Below are 24,639 nucleotides of genomic sequence, written 5' to 3'. Positions count from 1 at the left end.
TGAAGGCAGTTATTAGTTGTGTTGTTCTGACTATCTTGAACATATCTATATATTTTCGTTGTAATTTCAAGATAATTCCAAAAATAAGTTGTTGAGGGACTGTGAACGTATTGTTATAAAATTAAATCAGCTGATTTTAAATTATTTATTTTTCACATTCGTATTTTCTATGGTGTTCTTATTACATATGTTCTAATTTTGTAAAACTTAATAAAAAATAATTTACATATTAATAAATAAAAATAATACTAAAATATATCAAATATACTATTAATGTATAGTAAATTAAGGTGCCAGTATCTGAAAGGGAATTTTATTTCCCTTGTTAATAGCTTTTTAACACTACTTATTTTGACAGTAATCAATCGAAGAGAACAGAACATTTTATTTTTTCACGGTAATGTCGTCTTGTTAAGTTCTTAAAAAGAAAATGAATAGTTAAACTGTAAAATGTCAAATTATCTAACAAAATTATTGAAAAAAGGTTACAACAGATATGAAGAATCGTTTGAAATAATTTTTTTTGGCGACTTTATATTTTTTAGTGCGATAAATTGAATTGAAAAAAACGAAAAATTCCAAGGAGTGTTTTTTCTTAGTGGTGGTGTGAAGAGAAAGTAAGCAATAATTTGACTTAAATCATTCACTCAATTTTCGCAGCTCTCTCACGAGAACCGCAGTTTCTCCGTGAGTAAAGGGCACAGCTGATTATTGTTTACATTTTTTGCTAAACAAAAAATTGTTTGTTTTGATTTAAAACATGGTCAACTTGTAGTGTTTTGTTTGTGTTAGATAATCAATTATTGCTATAGTTTAAAGTTTATTAATTAATTTCTATTTTTTATAGGTGATATTCTAAGCCGGTATTCTAAGCAAGCATAGCATTGATTTTTGTCATTGGATTCAAGGTTGAATTAATAATTTGCGTATGTAAATATAAATGAAAAAATAGAATAACAACAACAAATTCAGTTATGAGCTGCAAAATGTAAACGATTTGAAACTAGAACGATTGATTCGTGTTGTGACCTACTTATTGATTATATTAGTGTATTGATAACAAACTACATTATACGTATTTAATTATATTAAATAAATATAATGCAATGTCGACCAATGTAACAGATTTGTATTTGCGACCATTGCCATGCTTAGACTCGAAATGGTTACGTGCTGAACTGATTGCCAGCTTGCGTAATGTGGAAGATGCTGCTGTGCTATGGAATAATTTAGTGCAATATTCCGAATTGGTATCTACACCAGCTGCTCCCATTGTAAATACTGCTGGTAACCTATCCTATTTGGGCGATGATGGCAAACATTATTGTGGAGCACAAAAACTGCAGTGTTCTTGCTGTCCATCCGATTATTGTGGACCTTTAACGACCTGTAATTGCTATTCATGCCATTTATTGGACTCTGATTCAGCCATTAAAAAAATGACTACTGCAGCACAAAATGCAGCAATTAATCGAATTTCATCAGATGTGATATTTGAATCTTGGCTATGGGGTCAATGTCCGACGAATGCTGGCAAAATAAATTGCCAAAAGACTTTGTTGTCTGAACTGCATGATGTTGCTTTACAATCAGCTAGCAATTGCTTATCACTGGTTCACATTAAACAGCGTTTGTTTATATATGAGCGTTATTTTGTTGCTTTGGAGCGCAGCAGAAAACCAGAAAACCAAAATTTAAACAATCTGAATGCATCCACTGTGTCAATGCCAATGGATAAATGTAAAATAAACGAAGAACAACGAGTATTAAATTTGAGTAATAATTGTAATAAAGAGCGTAATGGTTTAGTGTTTACAAAATTTAAACAACAATCCACGTTAGACATGTGTTCACCCATAAAGAATACGGAACGCGCTACTTTAGGTTTAGCACGTGTAGGTACACGAGCTGCATTGAATTTTTCATTTGCATTCCTAAGACGTGCATGGCGTTCCGGTGAAGATACAGAAATTTGTAGTGAACTATTAACTGAAGCCTTAGAATCATTACAGGACCTACCTGAAGCATCATTATTTGAGTCTTCTCAGGTATATTACGTAAATCTAAAAAAAAATTAATAAGTAAATAAAACGGAGTAATTTTTATTTTAGATTTCTTCGCTTTGGATTGAAGTGCTTGAACGTTCCATTAAGTTTCTACGGCAAGTGGTTGTTGGCGATCAAATAGGTAATCGCTTTGCCGCGCCGCGTGAAGATCGACACACTGCATTAAGTTTACTACTAGAATTAGCAGTTCAAAAAGGTAATCTAACTGCATCACTTGAAGCTATTATATTATTACTGCAGCTGTGGGAAAAAGAAAAGGATACAGATGATAATCGTGATATACCGCGAAATATAGGAGCACCTTTAATGCCTATTCTAAAACGCTATGCAAATCTTTACACTACTAATGCTAGCGCAGTCATTGAAGTGGAAGCAGCTAGCACTACGGAATGTTTTTTACAATTTCTAGTTTTACCTGAAGAGGATACGGGTAAAGTTGATCTCCGTAAAGCAGCCGTTGTAATAATATCACATCTAGATAGAATAGCAAAAGCTTACATACCAACGGGTATAGTATTACAAGGCAATACGATACCTACAAAACACAACAACACAAAAGCAACGTTATGTACACAGAACTCTCAGGAAAGCATGCGTGATAATTCGACCGCAACAGAATCTGCACCCACACCTCAACTACATGAACAGCGTATCTACGCGCTTGGTTGGCCAACTCTAAGTAATGAACAATACGGTTTCACAGCTGAACCAGCTGTGGGCTTACCAACAACAAGTGCTACAACACCTGCCGTGCAGTACTCTGCACCAGTACTGAATTTTTATTTTCAAGTGAAACAAGTTGTGATGTCTGAAAATTATGTTGTATTTTTAACACAAGAAGGTAACGTTTATACGTGGCGTATACTTAAGCCTGAATCTGAACCGATGATAGTTGATGAATTTTCGGAGGTGCATATAGTTTCGATAGCAGCACATTGTGAAGGCAGGCACTACATGGCTGTGGATAATTTAGGTATTTTAATTTGAAATATAATTATATTATTTATTTTGTTTAAATAATTCTCGCATTCAAGGTAATGCATATTCTTGGGGTTGTGGAGATGATGGCCGTTTAGGTCACGGAGACTTAGTGGCGCGTGAAGCACCAACTAAAATACCATGCTTTGAGCAGAATGTTAAATCTGTGCATTGCGGTTCAACGTATAGTGCAGTGATCACAGTTAATGGTACGCTGTATACATGGGGACAAGGTTCATATGGCCGCTTAGGTCATGATAGCACAGATGATAAGCTAACGCCCACAGTTGTAACTGCGTTACGTAACGAAAAAGTTATCGATGTTGCTTTAGGTGGTTTGGATTCTCATACATTGTGTGTGACATTTGAAGGATTGTTATATGCTTGGGGAGATGGAGATTTTGGTAAGCTCGGTACTGGTACAGGTAACGGATCTCAAGTTCCAATGATTGTTGAAAATCTGCCACGTATTAAGCGTGCATATGTTGGGTCGCAGTTTTCGTTGGCTATAAGTTATGATGGCAAACTTTTTTCGTGGGGTAACGTGCATGGCGGACGCTTAGGGCATGCAATGTCTGATAAAAAATTAAATAGTGTAAATGCGCCTAAAATTATAACTAAACTGCAGGTATAAGAATTTAATTTATCAATTTAAAAGGTAACCGTTTTGATTGTAATATTTTTTTTAATTTAATATTTTATGTAGAATAAAATTATCACTGATGTTGCTGTGGGAGTATCACATTGTTTGGCAGTTACCAATAACGGTGAAGTATATGGTTGGGGTCGTAATGATCATCAACAAATATGTCCAACATCTATAAGTACAGAACCAATCCTGCGTGAACCTATACTTGTGACTCATCCGTCCATGCGTGCTCACAGCATTGCTTGTGGCAGTGCACAGAGTATTATATGGAGTCAAACATCAGTACAGGGTATACCAACTAGAGTTCCGTTTGTTATTGATTTGAGTGAACAAACCTTCCGGCTGTTAGAACAATTATTAAGTATTGTATGCGGGTTAGATACGAATAATAGGCTAACACCCAATGAAGAAACTGAATGCATAGCAGTTGCATCACTAAATTTAATACGTCTCCAAATGCATGCGTTACTTGCTAATGGTGTAGCGCCAAGGACAGTTGGCCTGTCAGAAGGATCTCGTTTACTTATAAGTTTAAAAACACGTTTACTTAATCTTGCAGGCGGTTCAAATATATTAATACCAATTCAGGAAGCAGCACAGCAAGCTTTACAGGTATGTTTATTATGTTATATTATGTATATTTTATTTATCATGTATATCAAAACCTCAAATAGGTTGGTTGGAGTGTACTTTTGCCTACCGCAGCAGAACGTGCTAAAACTTTAACTTCACTGCTACCTTCAGAACCAGGATCTTCATCTTCTGGTCATAGGTTTATGACTGATTTACTTGTTGGTTCTTTAATGGCCGAGGGTGGCTTGGAAACTGCTCTTAACAATGCGATAAACTCAGATTCTAATGATAGTGCCAGTAATAGCCACAATTTACCATTGCTACATCTGATTAAGCAGTTGCTGCGCAACAATTCTGCCCAGACACAAGCTAGACTAACACAGTTACTAATTAATTGCGGAGCGATCAAAAACAAAGAAGACAATGTTTTTAACTCGCAGTCAAACTCTAATCTATGCGAACAATCGCCTAGTTTAGATTTATTACATCGTTATCAGCGGCTGCTATTGTCTTATATACATCAAACGAACAAAGAGGATCTCGTTGGGGCAGAAGCCTTGCTTAGCAAATACATACAATGCACAGTATCACTGTGCGTCTTTTCGCTGCAGAAAGCACATGAAACAGCACAGCAGAGTAAAAACGGAGTTGAAGTTATAATGAGTACTGATATTTCAGATACGCTTCTGTATGAACTGCTAATCGGTCTAATTTTAATTAAACGTGACAAACCTGCATTTTTACCTGGTTTTGAATGGAATAGAATATTCTTGCCATTATTACTCTCGTTAGACAATTTCAATCGGCTTTTAGGTGACTGTGAAATTCAAGATGCTGATGATATGGGCTGGCCAGGTATTATATGTCGTGGCAATCAGAAGCAGTATTCTGCCATGCAGGAAGATATTAACCTGATACGTAAAGTTGATCTCGAAAACCATATTTTAGATGGTGGTAAATGGATAATATTAAATGATTTTGTCTGTGACATAAATGATTACAAGTAAGTTTCAGCATTTTTAATTGCAAATAATTTTATTATAATAAAAACTTAATGGCTAATATTATTTTTCTTTCAGAAGCGATTGCACAGTTATAGACGAATTTCTTTTAGCAAGTATTGGAAAAGATCTCACTAAAGAATTAAATTCCTCAATGTATCGCAACAATTTAGAATACATTTTGAATAATTTTAAAATTGGTCGTTATGCACCGAGCATTATGGATGAAAAGGTACATTTCCTGTAGCTGTAAACGTTGTCCGTAAAATTTAAACTTTTAAAATCAATTTTTTTTAGCCACAAATACAATACAACAAAGCGTTGACTCATTTCAATTCGGAACGTGCATTGGCATTTCTACTCGGCGTTGTTGCTAATTTACTTCAAGTAGGCCCACCATTGCAACCAGCTGAGCTGCAGTGCAAAAATACAATTCAGACAAGTATTTTAAGTGGTGGTCTGCAAGTGCTACAGCCAAGTAACCCATTCGATGAGGAAAAGGGCGAAGCTAGAAGTAGTGCAAGTACAGCAGGAAGCACACCGACAGAACCTCCAGCACACATTTTGCCATTGAGCAACACGACTTCCTCAGCTAGTAATAACATACAACAACGTATCGATAGCTTTATAAGTGCTTTGGGTGAAGCACGTTTAACAGATCCATTTGTCGTAACATGGTTGACACTGATAGAACGTTACTGTAAAGAGAATAACTTAATATGGCATCAGGACTTTCAACCTGAACATCCAGTTCAAGAATTGGAGCGTTTATTAACAGCAGTATTAATAAGACATCAGAGCTTGGGAGGTATAGTGTTAAATGTATTAGAGAGGGAACTAGCTGGTGTGTCAACATCAAAACTACCAAAGCAAGTATGTGAAATGATACGCCTCGTTTACCAGACCAAATGGTCTGTGGTGCGTATACGTCAGCAATTAAATCGTAGCTATAAAGAAGTTTGTGCGTCGATGTTAGATCGTTTGAGATTTTTGTTCTATGAAGTGCGTCCTGTTGTGAGTTTAGAGCAGGAAGGTTTCAATAAATTATCAATTTTACATAAAGAAGCACGATTTAAGCTCTTCGTGAAAAAAATTATAGTCGATATGAGAGCAGCTAAGAAGCAATTGGCTTGTGGAAAACCTGAAGATATACTCAATGTAACAATACAAAGTCAAAATTTGGCACATAAAATAAATCAATCACAGGTACTTTAAATTTGCTATTCATATATAAATGTTATTTATTAAACGTAATTTTTATTTTATTACCCTAGGAATCGCTCTTGCAAAGCTCCTTGCATATAGAAAATAGTGAAAAATGTAATATAAATACGGAAAATGTTGCTGTTGCACTTGCGCAATCATTGAGAAATAATGCATCCAATGAGAATCTCTTCGATGCATGTTACAATTCCATTAACTCTGCGGAACGTAAATGTTCTAATGAAGATATTAAGTTGCAAACACATGACTTCGAGTTTGAAGATAAAAAACCAGAGCCAGAACCGCAGTTGAATAACACATTTTTGCGTAAAATAACCGAAAAGTGGTACTTCTCCGGAGAACTCAACATAGTTTTAATGAACGAGATCGTTGAATTTGTCATGCAGGAGGTTTGTGATGTTGAGACAGTTAGAAGAGCGATGTATTGTCAAGTTCAACGTTATCAATCACGTCGGCAGGGCTTGGATATGTTCTACGATTTACTACAGGTACGCGGATTGTTGGATGCTGTGCTATATAACATGCTAAGTGGCTATTTAGGTTTGCATTTGAAGAATAATAAAAAAACAATTGCGTATGTGCTTGAAGACTTAAACGCCATAACCGCATTTCAAAAAGCTAGTGTTGTCTTGTCCCAATCACGTATACTTGAATGTGTCATTAAAGAATTCCAACGCTTAGTTAATCAAGATCAAATACAAATGAAGGGCAAGCAACATGCAGGAAGCGGCAAAGATAATTCAAATTTAGGCACATATGTGTTCCTGAAAAAATTACCAAGAGCACGCTTTCTTTTAAGTATTTTTGGTATATTAGCGAAGGATATGGGCCCAAATGAAGTTAGTTTACTTGTGAACTCCGGCGTTTTGGGTACTGTTTTAGGGCTGCTTAGTCAAACTGGTGCTGATATACCGGCTGTAAAAAACACCTATGAGCTGTCCGTCGTTTATGAGGATGTGATATTAAAGCAGAAATCTAGTAGATCCAATTTAAGTGGACCAGAGTTAGCTAAACTTATGAAAATTGGTACACGCATAGTGCGTGGTACTGATTGGAAGTGGGGTGATCAAGATGGTAACCCACCAGGAGAGGGTCGAATTATAAGTGAAGTAGGAGAAGATGGGTATGCACCATTTTATGTTTAGTTTTGTTTAGTTTTGTTTAGTTTTGTTTTAAATTAATATTAAAAATTTATTTAAATAGGTGGGTCCGTGTAGAATGGTATACAGGGGCAACAAATTCCTACCGTATGGGTAAGGAGGGACAATACGATTTACGGCTTGCTGAGAGTGCTTTAAATATAATTTCACCTGATACTGAAACAGAGAAGGATGAATTGTGCTGCGATTCACAACTTAGTTGCGAATCTCATCCCACAAAACTTTTGAGATATGGTTGCACAAAATTCTTGCAAATATTATCTGTTGGTGTGGGTGTTCATAGCGAAAAAATGGATAAAGAAGCAGTCCGTGGTATATCATCTATGTTCCGTGCCATACTTGATCCTAAATCCTCCACTGTTAACATATGTGGCTTAGACAATTGGACAACATTAGGATTTTTAAGAGCTATTTCAGGTATTGAATCCATTTCCAAGTACAATTTTATCTTAAATAAAATTTTATTTTATAAAATTACAGGAGACTCAAAACTACTTTCGAAATACCTAACAACATCTATGTGGGTTAATTTCTATATATCACTTCTTGAGCATTCTCCGAAACGGGAACAAGATGTGTTTCGTAAAATTCATTGCTTACGTTTATTACAAACAAATTTGATACACTGGAGTGATGACAATGACATAGAACGTATGACACTTTTGGTACGAAAATTGTTCTACACACTAGGGAAAATTACACTCTGTTGTCCAAACGATATTTCATTGTTACAAAATACGAATGAAAGTAAGCCTCGCGTACTTTTAACCGCCGCACATTCAGGAACAGTATCTGAAGATATAATCACTTTACTACGAAAATTACATATCCTACCCTATTGGAATGCAGCAATTAATTCCTTTTTATCTCAAAAATTATGTGTTGCAGCAGATTTGTTTGGAGAAGATAGTTTGGATTTACAGCATTTAGAAAATGAATACATATTCGTAATGGGTGTTCTGAACACAATTGGTGGTTGTGATATACGACCTCGTGTTGGCCTACAAGTTTGCTACGAAGGCAGCATTGCAACCATTTGTGGATTTACAAGTAAAGGCAAATGCTTGCTAAGCACCGATAGCCAAGTATTAAATGGAGAATTTCGTAAAATCTCACTAAGTCAAGCATTCGACTGTGCTGATTATTCAGTATTTAGTTTATCCCGTCTACCAATGAATGAGATGCTATTAAATGCTTGGTCGGTTTTACTTTTTGGACCAGGTGAACGCAAAGACTCCATTCCATATTCCACCGATATTTGCTTACTACGCTCACAACAAATTCAGCTTTCAGTTTTGAACTCAAACTGTGTTTTGTACCGTCACCAAGCTTCATTGCGAAAAATCCTCAAACAAAGGTCTCCTGGGCTATGTTCATACTCGTCGGAAGAAAGCATATCTGAGGAAGAAGGTGAAGAAAGTCAAGTAAAAAGTGTGAACAGCGCAACGGCGCAAGCAGAAGTAACATCAATAGATACGGAAGAATCTAATATGCAAAGTGTTAATGAGAGTGAGTTGTTAGTTCAAACCATATTAATACGAGCAACACAACCATCGCCGGTAAAGTCAGTATATACTTACGCTGAACTCGCAACAGCTGCACTTAACTGTACCCAGATTTTAGCTTCACAGTTACACTCTGAAACGGAGACAAATATATGTCCAACCAGTTTTTCCGCGCAACAACAGTCTATGCAGGCTACAATGGTACATGGTGAGCCGATTTATAATGTTTATTTGCCAAATGATAAAACTGTTAAGCCGGATGTTACAAATACAACTAAGGAAACGAAGCCTGTAGCAATATCACAATTAGTCTCAAAAATTACTGAGATGGGCTTTTCAAAACAGGCAGTAGAAATGAGCGTAAAAAATATGACCTTACACACTGAAATACTACCAAATCCTGAACAAGTTATACAATGGATACTTGAACATCCTGATGTTTGCGCAAATGTCTTGGATTTGCCAGATTATAAAGAAAGTAACCTCAATACCAGTTTCAGTGACTCATCTTTGCCAGGTAAAGCGCGCATCTTACATGATTCTGAGGCCGACTCAGATAATGACAGCATAGATACGAATTCAGATACAGTTGGAGGCACCTCTTTGCAGGAGCAATCAGTTAAGTTTGAAACGCGTGCTGATATACAATCTGCTGATCAGTATGCACAATATGTTCGTAGTCTAGTCTGTCCGGGCATGACAGTGCGTTGCTGTCGAGATTTTGAAGAAATTAAGAAAGGTGATATTGGTACGGTTTTGAAGGTTGATACAGAGGGTCTACATGATTTGAATGTGCAGGTGGATTGGCAAATGCACGGCAATACATATTGGGTATGTTTCGTACATATTGAATTGCTAGAAATGCCACGGGTAAAGCAAACAAGCGACCGAAATCGAAATATTGCAATTGGAGCCCAAGTACGCTTTCGTCCGTCTTCAAGGTGTAGGTATAATAATGTCATTCGTGGTAGCGTTGGTACAGTAATAGCAGTGAATGGCAAAGATGTCATAGCAGATTTTCCACAATGTTCCACTGTAAGAGCTGCTATAAACGACATAGAAATAGTTAGTATAGCTGCCAAAACACGTAATTCTAGCTTGGCTACAGCAATTAACGATCTCATAGACGATTGGTCTCGTTGCATACGCACCTTGACAGTTTCATCCAATGAATCAAGTGCAAAAAATTTGTTAGAACGTGGTTCGGGATATTGGCAAAGTTCATCGAGTAGTCAAGGGAAACACTGGATACGATTAGAAATGCACGAAAATGTACTGATCCATTGTCTGTCACTTGTTGTAAATCCAGGTGACCATTCTCATATGCCTTCCTTGGTGGTGACACGAGTCGGCGAAAATGTAGGGAACTTAAAAGATTTTAGTTGGATATCAATAAAAAATAGCGATACAAATGTAGTTTTAATGAGCGATGTCCGTGATTACTACCCATACATTGAAATAGTTATAAAGCAATGCCGTAATAATGGTATACAATGCAAAGTTCATGGTATTAATTTGATTGGACGTAAAAAACAAACTGATTTGGACTTAATGTTGATGAGCGCTTCATTCCTAGCCTGCGAATATGACAATATTAATGATTCAAATCAGAATTTAAATTCCACTAATTATACTGAATCGAAGATGCCTTTAGGTGAGCCGCCCTCTACAATAATGGTATGGGGATTGAATGACAAAGAACAACTTGGCGGACTGAAAGGTTCAAAAGTGAAGGTACCTACATTTTCTCAAACAATTAGTCGAGTGCGTCCCATACACATAGCTGGAGGTTCTAAGTCGCTCTTTATTGTGACACATGATGGAAAAGTATTCGCTTGCGGTGAGGGTACAAATGGACGTTTGGTAAGTTAAAAACAGTATAATTAGTTATGTATGTTTTAATACAATGTGTACAACTTTTTATATTTCTTTTAGGGATTGGGAAAGTGTGTTAACGTTTCCATACCAAGACAAGTCCCAGTATTGCATAGGTATGTAGTAAAAAAGGTAGCCGTACATTCAGGAGGAAAACATGCATTAGCCCTGACTTTAGATGGGAAAGTGTTCTCATGGGGTGAAGGCGAAGATGGGAAATTAGGACATGGTAATCGTTTAACATTGGACAAACCTAAAATGATTGAATCTTTACGTCCCAAAAAAATTCGTGATATTGCTTGCGGATCCTCTCACAGCGCAGCAATAACATCGGCAGGAGAGCTGTACACTTGGGGTTTAGGTGAATATGGTCGTCTTGGTCATGGAGACAGCGTAACACAATTAAGACCGAAATTAGTATTGGCATTACTTGGTAAACGTGTGATTCAAGTTGCTTGTGGAAGTCGGGATGCTCAAACCTTAGCATTAACAGAAGATGGTGCAGTTTACTCGTGGGGTGATGGTGATTTTGGCAAACTTGGACGTGGCGGTTCAGAGGGTTCTGTGGTACCACATGAAGTTGACCGTCTAACTGGTATTGGAGTAATACAAATTGAATGTGGCGCACAGTTTAGCTTGGCTTTGACCCGTACTGGTGAGGTTTGGACTTGGGGTAAAGGTGATTATTATCGATTAGGTCATGGAAGTGATCAACATATACGAAAACCACAACCAATTCAAGGCTTACGTGGTCGTAAAGTTATACATGTGGCTGTTGGCGCTTTGCATTGCCTTGCGGTAACAGATACCGGCCAAGTATATGCTTGGGGTGATAACGATCATGGACAACAAGGATCAGGTAACACAATCGTTAATAAAAAACCTGCTCTAGTGATTGGGTTGGATGCTGTATTTGTGAATCGTGTTGCTTGTGGCAGTTCGCACTCAATTGCTTGGGGTTTACCACAACTACCTTCAGAGGATGAGAAGAGAGGTCCAGTACCATTTAATACTACCAAAGATCCCTTAGGAGGGAATAGTTTAGGAATTTATGATTCCGACTCAGACAGTATATCCTGCTATTCTTACAAAGAATTGAATAAAACAAGTCTTAGTGAAACATTGTTATCATTAGAAACAAATGGAGCTCGTCAGACGGCGTTAAACTATGTACTTAATGCTATGAGCATTTTGCAAGCAAGGCAGCTTATGATTGCAGCACTTACAAGTCATAGCAAAATAAATTTAAATGAGAAATCCCCACTCGAAATGGAGGCACAGGAAACAAAAAATTTTTTGTTTAATGAAACAACGAACACAGTTGCGCCAAATACGAATGAAGTAATCGAACAAGGTGGAGGTGAAGCTCCAGCAGATGTTACTGATCCAGCAGTTCACGAACCATCTCCAGAAGTTGATATAATAGCAGCACCTGCTGGACCTTTAAGTGCGTTTCAAAGCTTGACAGGCTCACTTTCCTTGTCGGCATCGATGTCAAGCAATGCTCCACTTAAACACTCAAAAATGTCTCATAGTGCCATGTCAGTTATAGCAGCTACCGTGACTAATCAAGAAGAAATAATTGAAGAAGCCGCGCTTACGGGATTAGATGATTTTACTTCATTACTTGGTGAAGCTGAAGCAAAGGGTCTTATTGAGTTATTAAAATTAAGTGTAGCTGGTCGTACAGGGTCCGCGAGTACTTCGCAAACAATCGCGGAAACATTAATTGCCCTAGGAACTAATTCGCCATCTATAGGCGCAATGTTACTTGAAACCTGCATCACAGAACTTGAAGACCAATGTACATCACGGCACTGTTTTGGTAACATACCAAAACCCATTATGCAAGAAAGTAGTCATCCATATTCTGACAATGTATCTATTTCCGGACAAGTAAAAATTCCAGGCGCTGAAGCTTTACGTTTAGAGTTCGATAGCCAATGTTCTTCAGAAAAGCGAAATGATCCCTTAGTAATTATGGATGGTACTGGTCGTGTTATTGCTATGCGTTCAGGCCGTGAAATTACACAATGGGCAGCAGAAATTCGAATACCTGGTGATGAAATGCGTTGGAAGTTTTCATCTGACAGTTCGGTGAATGGTTGGGGTTTCCGTTTTTGGGTACATGCTATTATGCCGCCATCTGCTTTAAGTGAACGTGGTTCAGATCGTGCAGTCCTCTCACAACCGTCTATGCCATTAGTGATGGCTTTGTTAAATGAACGTTTAGGACCGCATAATGTAAGTGTACTATTGCGTTTAGCAGCTGCATTGGCAGCATGTGCTCAATTAAGCTCCCTTACAACCAGTCAACGAATATGGTCTCTAAAAAAGTTACATGCAGTGTTACTTTCAAAATATGCACCGAAACCTTTGGATGCAAATCTAAATCCGATATTAATGCCTCTGATACCAGAGCTATTGCGACAATATGAATATGAAGAACCACAGGTGCGTGGTGGTATACATTTAATGCACTCCGACTATTTTAAAACTTTGGCAGCACTTGCTTGTGACATGCTGTTAGATTCTGTCCTACCTTCAACAGATGTACATAAATGGGCGTGGTTTAAACGTTATTGTATAGCTGTACGCGTGGCACAATCTCTTATAAAACGAACGCCTCTACCGAAACTATTTTGTTTGGAAGTACGAAAGAAAATTACTGAAATGTTACCTTCGCATCAGAGTCCTTCGCCTGTGCCTTGTTGCTCGATGTTGACCTCAACAAACTCTCTAGCTTCATCAACTACTAGTACCACAACGACAACAAGTAACCCTACGCCACCACCGCATTCAATATGTAATCAACAGAGCGGTACGACTACTGTAAATACAACAACTACAAACACGAATAATCTTGTACAATACATCGATAGTGTTATGTCTATGTCAATACATGAAAGTCCAAGTGGCGTTTCACTGTTTCCGAACAGCAACATGGAAAATATAGATTTAATTCATGAAGATCATACACTTTTCAAGGCGGATCACGATAATCAATTATTGCAGTGGCTTAATCGACGTCCTGATGATTGGGCACTTTCATGGGGAGGTGCTAGTACCATTTATGGTTGGGGCCATAATCACCGAGGACAGTTAGGTGGTCTTGAAGGCAGTCGTATAAAAATTCCTACCCCCTGTGAAGCTCTTAGTTTACTACGTCCTATACAATTAGCTGGTGGTGAACAAACTTTATTTGCTGTTACACCTGATGGCAAACTATTTGCTACAGGCTACGGTTCCGGCGGCAGGTTAGGAGTTGGTGGTACAGACTCTTGGGCTATACCTACATTAATCGGTTCTCTGCAACATGTTTTTGTTAAAAAAGTTGCCGTTAATTCTGGTGGAAAACATTGTCTTGCACTAACTACGGATGGTGAAGTATACTCATGGGGTGAAGGTGAAGATGGTAAACTTGGACATGGCAGCCGAATGAGTTATGATCGCCCTAAATTGATCGATGAGTTATCAGGTTGTGGAATTATAGATATAGCATGTGGTAGCGCACATTCAGCAGCGATAACATCTGTAGGTCATGTAATGACTTGGGGTAAAGGGCGTTACGGACGCTTAGGTCATGGTGACTCGGAGGATCAATTAAGGCCAAAAATAGTAGAAGCGCTGGTAGGTTACAGAGCTGTTGATATTGCTTGTGGGTCTGGAGATGCACAAACCCTTTGCATTACTGATGATGATAATGTATGGAGTTGGGGTGATGGAGACTATGGAAAATTAGGACGTGGTGGGTCGGATGGTTGCAAAGTGCCGAGTAAAATTGAAAGTCTAGCTGGATTAGGTGTAATTAAAGTAGAATGTGGTTCACAATTTTCTGTCGCTTTAACAAAATCTGGAGCTGTTTATACTTGGGGCAAGGGTGACTTTCATCGTTTGGGTCATGGTACTGTTGATCATGTACGGCGGCCTAAAAAAATTTCAGCACTGCAGGGTAGAAAAATTGTTTCGATTGCAACAGGTTCTTTACACTGTGTGGCTTGTAGCGATACTGGAGAAGTATATACGTGGGGAGATAATGATGAAGGACAATTAGGTGATGGTACCGTTAGTGCTATACAACGCCCACGTTTGGTATCAGCGCTTCAAGGAAAACATATTGTAAAAGTAACTTGTGGCTCTGCGCATACATTGGCACTATCTACTTCACAATTATCGGATCGCATACGCCCACCACCTAATCCACCAGTTGAATATGATCTTGTCCGCGATCTACCGGCTGAAGCTTTACATTCCCGTCTTGTATTATTGCATCATTTCTCCGAATTGCTTTGTCCATGCTTGGCAATGTTACCTATATCAGGTTAGTGGCTAATTTTTTTTTTTTATATTATACTTTTTATATTAAATTTCTTCTAATAGGCGAATTGAGCTTAGGTGCTCTAAAAGATGTCCTTGTCTATACAATTAAAGAAGCAGCTTTTCGTAAGGTGATACAAACAACAATGGTACGGGACAAACAGCATGGTCCAGTTATTGAACTAAATCGGATACAAGTTAAGCGTTCACGGTCTAAATCTAGTAATGGTTTAGCTGGTGTAGATGGAATGAAAAGCGTTTTTGGACAAATGGTGCTTAAACTGCCACTTTTTACACAAGAAGCGTTATCATTACCACATCGAGTATGGAAAGTTAAATTCGTTGGTGAAAGTGTAGATGATTGTGGTGGTGGATATAGCGAATCAATAGCTGAAATGTGTGATGAATTACAAAATGGTAGTGTGCCATTACTTATTACTACACCTAATGGACGAGGAGAGGCTGGTGCAAATCGTGATTGCTTTTTATTGGATCCTACATTAACATCGGTATTACAAATGAATATGTTCCGGTTTTTGGGAGTACTAATGGGAATAGCTGTGCGTACAGGTTCTCCTTTGAGTCTAAAGTAAGTAAAATGAGTTAAAGTTAAATATATTATATTAATATATTATATAAACATATTATATAAATACAATGTATAAATATATAAACATATTATGTAAATGTATTATATAAATATATTAAATAAATGTATTATATCAATATATAATATATATTATATTTATTATGCAGTCTTGCTGAACCTGTTTGGCGTCAGTTAGCCGGTGAACAATTACGTCCTTCTGATCTTACTGAAGTTGATCGTGACTATATTGCGGGGCTACTTTGTATACGTAATATGGATGAAGATCCTAAAGTGTTAAACGCTTTGGAGTTACCTTTTGCAACTACATCTGCTAAAGGACATGATGTACATTTGTCAACACGTTATACGCGTATAACACCACAAAATCGTCATGAATATGTGCGTTTAGCGCTCAATTTCCGTTTGCATGAATTTGATGAGCACGTCAAAGCTGTTCGAGACGGCATGTCTAAGGTGATTCCAGTACCTTTGCTCTCCTTGTTTTCAGCGAGCGAACTGCAAGCAATGGTTTGCGGTTCACCGGATATACCACTTGGTTTACTAAAATCTGTAGCAACTTATAAAGGATTCGAGCCAGGTTCCTTGATTGTTGTATGGTTTTGGGAAGTTATGGAAGAGTTCACCAATCAGGTATGTTTTGCAACATTTAATAATTATTTTTGTTTTCGATTGTAATTATTTTAATACAAAGGAACGTTCGTTGTTTCTACGCTTTGTTTGGGGCCGTACACGTTTACCACGTACCATTGCTGATTTTCGTGGACGTGACTTTGTTCTACAAGTCTTAGATAAAAACCCTCCAGATCATTTCCTACCAGAAAGTTACACCTGTTTCTTTTTATTAAAAATGCCTAGATATTCATGCAAGGTAAGTTAAAGTTCATCTTCGTGATATGGTTTTTGATATTAATATAATATAATATTTTTTTTTAAACTTTTTTAGGCAGTTTTAATGGAAAAATTAAAATATGCTATACATTTCTGCAAGAGTATAGATACCGATGAGTATGCGCGCGTTGCTATGGGCGATCCCACCGAAGCAACTGGTAGCGAAGATAATAGTGATTTAGAATCCGTTGCAAGTAATTAGGAGTACACAAAAAAAGCACTAATAAGCAAATCGAATACTCAATAAGAATCAAAACAATTTCCCCTCAACACTACTAATGTAATTTGATTGTGTGTAGTTGTTATTCATGCACAATACTTTCAATTAGCAAAATGTGGTAATTATAATATAATATATTAATATATTTAAATTTATATAATAATTTAATTTTTGTTTTTTTTTTGTCAGCACAACTTACGATATATGATGTCAAAGAAAAACCACGAAACCACGAATTGAAAATGAAAAACACTCAAGGTTTGCTTGAACAAGTTTTAGTTTAACAAATGTATATTTTAGTATAATGATCGCTTGTTTATTTAAGTAATAGTTTTTATATTTTTTTAAAAAAAAGCTTTTGATTACAATTTGGAATTCCATCAAAATTTTAAGTTATCTAAAAGATGTTCCTGCTGCTCTGTGTAATATCTTATTTAAAAAAAAAAAAACAAAAAAATATATATATTTGCTATGAATTTATACAATATTTTCAAAATATGTGAATATTGTAAATATTAAGTAAAAGAATTAGTTATTATTTTTTATAAAAATATATTTTTTGGAAATTTAAAAAAAAATATATAGTAAACGATTCAAAAAATAATCCTATGTAATTTTTTTTTTAATTTTAACTAACACTTGTTAAATGTTATATAGCGATAAATAGAAAATGATATTTGGTGGTATCTACAAAAGCTTTAAATTTAATATTTTAAATTTCTTAACTTAGTATAAAGAAATTTAAAATAATTTATAAATATTTTTAAATTAATTTTTTGTATCATTTATTTAAATATTTATATAAGTTGTAAGTTAAAATTTATTTCACATTATTGTTATTAGTAAATAATAGACAATAAGTAATGTAAAAGATATTTTAACTATTTAAAGTTCAATTTATTTTTTTTTGTATTACAACAAAAATTTGTTTAGTGTATTTAGTTTAATTCTTAAATGTATATTTAAATGTATATTTAATTTATGTATGTCGACAGCGTCTTATAACTAACAGCTACCTACCAGTTCTTTTTGATTTTGATTTAAAATAATATTAATTTAAAATATATATTTATATTTGAAATAGAAATAAACAGGATTCTCTCTTCTAGCGGATTGGAGCACTGCAAGACTGTTGAATTCTTATAGTTAATAAATAAGTATTTTTATAAGAGCAAAAATAAAAACAAAAAATAAGCATATAATTAAAATTTTAAACTCACGTAAATTAGTTTATATCGAAATTATTTAGCCATTTACAAAATATACTAATTTTCGTGAGTTTGAATTATTTTATGCTTCTAGTTTTTGTTTTTACTCTAGTTTAAATAATTAATTTTCTTAAATATATTCTTTTATATATTAAGGGTTTATTTTACGTGAAAGTTTTCAAAATAATTGATCATTTAAAAAGTAATGAATTTCGTCTGGTGTGCTAAATACTTATGACCAATTTGAAAGTTCATATTGTCTAGTACTGCTGCCTATATATATTTTATTTATAATTTTATAAATTTATAGAAATATATATATAACATCCACATTAGGTTGGATTTCTTTTACCATTAAACCATTACACAAAATAAATTCATAGTAACAGTATTAGGTCTTTTTTAATAAATACATTTTAATTAGTAAAATATGAAACTTAGATTTTTTAATTATTTATATATATATAAAATTTAAACATTTTATTTTATTTTACTTTCTAGTATTGATAATTATTAATAGTTGAGCAGCTACTTTTTAATATTGCCAATTAATAATTTTTGACATTAAAGTTGTCTTCTGTAATATTATTTTTAAAAATATTATAATATTTTCTTTTGTTTCCGTTTAAAAGTTCAATCGCAAATTAAAATTATAATTATTATAGATAATGACACACAAAATCCATATATAAATATATTATGAATTTTTTAGTAATTGATGTTATTGAATTTATTTTGTTAGTATAAAATTAAAATATTTTTTACTTATCGAAAAATTTTATTTTTAATTTATAAGTATAAATTAAAATTATAATAATAAATGAATTTGAAAATATTTCTTCTTAACAATTATATAAAAATAATTTCAATATTTTATTATTGTTGGAAATGTATAATTTAATTGCTAATTTGGTAATTATTTAATTTTGTTATGTATTTATTTATATAAATTTAATAATTTTATAATTATAAGAAAAATCAATTGCGTAATTGTTATAGTATTTTATAATTGCAAATGTGTATACCACCAAAAATAATTATAGTTTTGTTTTTATTAAAAAAAGAGCAGAAACATCCATTTCCTATATTCTATATTAGATTATCCCATTTTCGATTTCGAAACTTAGTTTATATAAAAATTTAGATACTCAAATGTATTTTGTAATTTATTTATTATTTAGTAAATATGGCTTTTAGCTGTTTATTTAAATTTGTAAAAATTTTTATTAAAAAGTCAATAAAATGAAATATATGATATAATTCGAATACAATAATATTTTGTTTTTTTTTTTTTTTGTTGTTAAATAAATGTTTCATATATTTTACGATATATGTATTAGCAAAAAGTTTTAACTAATTATGTTTGTACTTTTCTCATTTTAAGTAAATCATGTCTTAGTTACTATATATAACATATTTAAAAAAAATACTATTAACAAATAATTTTTAAGAGTTTATAGCTTTAAAATTGAATTTTTTTAAAAATAAATTAATTCTATTCGAACAAATATTTCCATTATTTCATTATTTTTTACTTTATTACAAATTATTATTTTTTATTATTATAAAGAAAATTCCGAATCATTATTTGAGATTAAATAAAATCAATTGATGTATAAAATAGTTCACACGCCAAAAAAAAAGAAGAATTATCTAATAAATACAAATTTTATATTAAAGAATATTTTCCATTTCAATATTCATTTATACAGTAATTTTAAAAAATTTAAGATTGAAGTCAGATTAATTCTGTTATGAATATATATATACAAATGTAATCTCATAAAATGAAATGTAGCAGCATAAATATTTAAACTTCATATTGTAGATATATTTAATTTTAATAAGATAAATATCGAGTAAAGTAAGGAAAAATCTATTAAAGTAGTTCAGTAGAACGTAATTCGAAAGGAATTTGAACATTAAAATTAAATAAACATTTTTTTGAATAACATTTTTTAATATTTTTTATTTTAATAATATTTATTATTTCAAATATTAACAATAATTTATAATATAGTTTTTACATAAAAAATATATATAAAAACTTATTAATATTTTTTTATGCTTTTGTAAGCTATTTTTTAGATTTTATTTATATTTCTTAAATATTATTTTTTTTTAAGTTTTATTTTAGTTGATGGAATGTATCATTATTAAATGATTATTAAATGATATATAGTTATAATAAAATTTTGATTGTATACTACTTTTTATTAAATTATTTTATTGTCTTTTACTATTTTATTTTAATTTAATTTAATTATAATTGGATTTATTTATTTTTTCTATATTTCCTTATATTCATTTTTGTTAAAGCTTTTACATCAGAATTTTTTATTATTTTTTCTTTAATTTTTATATTTTAATTTTTATATATCATTTAAAAAGTTTTCTTTTTTTAATTATGTTAATGCACATATATTTTTTCTTAAATTTGTATTTTAATATTTTCATAAAATATTTATTAAAAAATAAATAATAAAAATAAAAATATTTAAATTTCTTTTTCTATTGTATTATTATTGTTGTTATTTGAATTTTATATTTTTATTTTGAAAAACAATATATAATATACATATATATATAATATATTTATATACTGAAATATATTTTTTTTTTTTATTTTTATATTTTTATTATATTATTTTTTTTTAATTTCAGTTTTCATGTAACCATTTTAAATTGTTAATATTTTTTATGTCATTTAATATATTTTATTTACGTATTATTTTACAATTAATTTCTTAATATGCATTTATTTATTATTTAATTTGTTTTATATTCTATAATATATAACACTTAAATGATACATATATAACAAAACAAATTTTTAAAATTTATTTTTATATTTTTTAAGCAAATATATCTTTTTAATTGTTTGATATAAAAATAAATTTCTGATTTAAAAAAATTTTTTTTAGTTCATATGCATAATTTTTAAAAAATAATAACTTATTATTGATAAAGAATAATTTTATTGGAATTGAATATGTTAATAGTGTAGAAAATAATAAACATTTTAAATAATTACAAATAAATTTTAATTTATTTATAAATCGCATATGAATCGCATTAACTTACAAATATAATATAAGTATGAAATAAAAAATTATATCATATTTTACAGAGTTTAGTTCTTTACATATTATAAAATGTTTATATATTGTTTTAATTTTTATCAATAAATATAGTAATTATACAAACTATTATTATACAAAAATATATTTTTTCTCTAAATTTAAATTTTATTAAATTATTATTTAAATATGTTATATTTGTTTATTTATTTTATTTAAATATATCTGCATTATATGTTTTTTATTTTCTATATTTTTAATATTATTTATGTTATATTTTGTTTTAATATTGTTTAATTAATTGTTATTTACATTTACTTTATTTTCAATTGAACTCTTCATTCTTCATTTGTATATTTCTTTGAACATTATTAAATTAATTATTATTTATTATTTTTAAATATTCAAATAGTTTTATCTTGTAAATTAAATTTTGTTTTTTTTTTATTTTCCTAAATATTTTTGTATTTTCTTTTAATTTCTTATTTTTGTTTTTATTTCTTAATTTCTTTTAATTTCATTAAATTAAATTAACTAACAAATTATTTGATTATGTCTTAAATGGAATTTTTTTATTTATTTTTTTTTATAAACAAGTTTTTTTTTTGCAAAAAAGTAAAATGATTAATTAATTACATTAGAATAATAATATATATATTTTTCTAATTGTAATAATATATTAAAACTATTATTTAAATTAGTAACTTGAAATAAAGATTTACTCAATTAAATTAAAATTTGTAGCTTAGCAAACATTATTATAGCCTTACACGATTATGTAGCCTTTGAAACGATTCAATTTATATATATATATATAACATAAATATATATAAAATAATAATTTTTAATGTTATAAAATATTTTGATTAATATTTTAATCCGTACATAGTTGCATATATATTTACGTATTGTCTTTATAATTTAACCAAAAATTATATTTTAAGATATGTTAATTGAAAAATAAATATTAAAAAAAATCAATAAAAATCTATTATTTAAATAATTCAAATTTTTAATTGTCTATAGTAAAATGATGTAGTAAAATTATAAGTTTTAAAATTTTATATCGAGTAGTTTTTAATTTTATTTATTTTTTTTTTTTATTAAAAAGTTATTTAAAAATACTTTTACAACAAAATAATCAAGAAGTTGAAGTAATAATAGTTTTGAAATGATCGTAAATATATAACATAAAGGAATGTAAATTTTTAATTTTGTTTGATATATATGGGTATATATTTATGTAAAATTATAAATATATACATTTATATTTTATATGTTTTTAGTTTAAATATAAATTATTTTTATATCGATACAGGTAGCTACTTTTCAAAATCTCATAAATTCAGTAGATTATTCCTTCGAAAAAACCAAAGAAATCGCATGGGAAGAATAAAAACTAAGATATTGGGTGACAAAAGAAAACAGTATACGATAAAACCATATAATTACCGAACCCTATGTTATATCTTTTTCAAATTACTTCAAAAAATTCAAACTAAATATATATACTCAAGAGAAAAAGGATTTAAAAAAAAATTGTTTTAAAGAATAGGGTTTAAAAAAATTTTTTTTGAAAAAATATGATTTATAAAAAATGACTATTTCTAAGGAAATTTTGGCTTGAACGTCTATATTTCCGAAGCTATTCATAGTTTAAAAAAAAAAATTTTTTAAAAAATATGATTTATAAAAAATAACTATTTATAAGGAAATTTTGTCTTGAACATCTATATTTCCGAAGCTATTCAAAGTAGTAAATTACACAACGTTTTTAAAATATTGGAGTTCAGGTTTAAAAAAAAAAAATTGGTATATATCCAATATATTATTATGGTATATATCCGTTAATTTAAACGAACCTTTAGTTGTGCTTGGAATAAGGACTGTCATATATATAGTATATATAGTACATATCAGTATAGTACGTATATAGTAAATAAGTTAAAAAAGTTAATAGTAGAAAAAGTTAGTAGTAGAAAAAGTTAGTAGTAGAAAAAGTTAGTAGTAGAAAAAGTTAGTGGTAGAAAAAATAGATCTTATTTATAAAAACAATTTCAGTTGTCCTTTAAAGTAGTGTTCTTAGTAATGATCATAATTTGATCTAATTTTAACTTAAACTTTATTTAATAAATATTTAATAAGTATAGATAATGCAACAAATAATAGATAACAACTTGTTGATTTTTTTTTTCAGATTAACTGCTGCCTGTATATTATATAGTTATACTATATATCTCTTATATGCCGCTTGTCGTATATCACTATGAAATGTGTATATGTTAGTGTCTGTTCGATAGTCCTCAAATATATAATATGTATACAACTTTTATAATTTTATTTATTAACTCTATTGTGGGTAAGACTGAGTAAACAATCATAACATAAAAGGATTTATTTAAAAGTCTATTAAAATAAATGGAGGCTGTAAAACCATATTAAAATAACAAAGACTTTTTGTATTTTTTATTATTTTTAAGATAATTTAATAGTTGATATTTTGTTTGATATGAATTTGTACGATGACTAACAACTAGTTGTACTGTTTGAAATTGTTGAACTCAGATATCATTTGATATCTCAGTAACAATGACTTAATAACTGGGATATAAGCTAGAGAGATTATATTATTATGGCAGTCAGTCTTGTTGATCAACTCATTTAGACTCAACGATCTATTGTGATGCTGGGATATTTGCGGTTTGCTAGGTTTGGTTTGGTTAAATTTAAGTGGTGACACAAGAGAGAGAGAGCGCGCACAACTACCCGCCATGATCTTTTTGATAAAACGTTGTTCCTACGACACACCGAGACTGGAACGTTACAAACTGTGATATCTATAAGGACCTACAGATACCAACTATTGAAGAAGTTATTTTGGACATAAGCAGAAAACATCAGGAACGAATATTAACTCACTCAAATAACGATATATATAGAGTCCGCCAGTAAGAGCTAATGACGTAAAAGGGCCTCAAAAGATTATAACCACATAACCGACCTAATTCAATACCAACGAGGCCCTTAAATAACAAAACGCAGCACAGAAAACCGAAATACTTAGATGTTGATCATAATTATTCTACACATCCCAACAATCAAATGTAAAAAAGTACTAACTGTTTAATCGGAGACTGGCTGGAAGCCACTGGTTTGGTAGTCGAAGACGTGATTGTTAGGAGATAAGTTAAGAGTCCTTAGTGTAAATGTCAGCAGTGTTAGTAGAGACAACTTTATCTGAGGTGTAGTTGTTGGTAATGCCAGTCCCAAAATCCCAGTTCGTGA

General features: G+C 31.6%; 1 protein-coding gene across 2 annotated transcripts; it reads left to right on the top strand.

The window, feature by feature from the left end:
- The first annotated feature begins 346 nt into the window (after nucleotides 1-346).
- LOC119669605 (probable E3 ubiquitin-protein ligase HERC2) lies at nucleotides 347-23,721 on the top strand. 2 transcript variants are annotated; one of them, XM_038079578.1, is made up of 17 exons: nucleotides 347-617; nucleotides 848-2,048; nucleotides 2,112-3,039; nucleotides 3,101-3,672; nucleotides 3,751-4,305; nucleotides 4,368-5,269; nucleotides 5,346-5,499; nucleotides 5,565-6,473; nucleotides 6,542-7,614; nucleotides 7,695-8,068; nucleotides 8,132-11,019; nucleotides 11,092-15,352; nucleotides 15,412-15,937; nucleotides 16,105-16,588; nucleotides 16,650-16,826; nucleotides 16,902-17,184; nucleotides 17,256-17,500. In XM_038079578.1, the coding sequence occupies exons 2-16, from the start codon at nucleotides 1,107-1,109 to the stop codon at nucleotides 17,046-17,048; spliced, it is 14,892 nt and encodes a 4,963-aa protein (XP_037935506.1). In that variant the 5' UTR covers nucleotides 347-617; nucleotides 848-1,106; the 3' UTR covers nucleotides 17,049-17,184; nucleotides 17,256-17,500. The 2 variants fall into 2 exon arrangements, with proteins under 2 accessions (XP_037935506.1, XP_037935505.1); XM_038079577.1 differs by lacking the exon at nucleotides 347-617 and adding an exon at nucleotides 23,552-23,721 and having other exon boundaries at nucleotides 1,107-2,048; nucleotides 17,256-17,324.
- Nucleotides 23,722-24,639: the final 918 nt, after the last annotated feature.

Source organism: Teleopsis dalmanni, chromosome 1 (genome assembly GCF_002237135.1).
Source record: "Teleopsis dalmanni isolate 2A chromosome 1, ASM223713v2, whole genome shotgun sequence".
In the NCBI taxonomy this organism is placed as follows: domain Eukaryota; kingdom Metazoa; phylum Arthropoda; class Insecta; order Diptera; family Diopsidae; genus Teleopsis; species Teleopsis dalmanni.
This window is presented reverse-complemented; position numbering and strand designations above follow the sequence as displayed.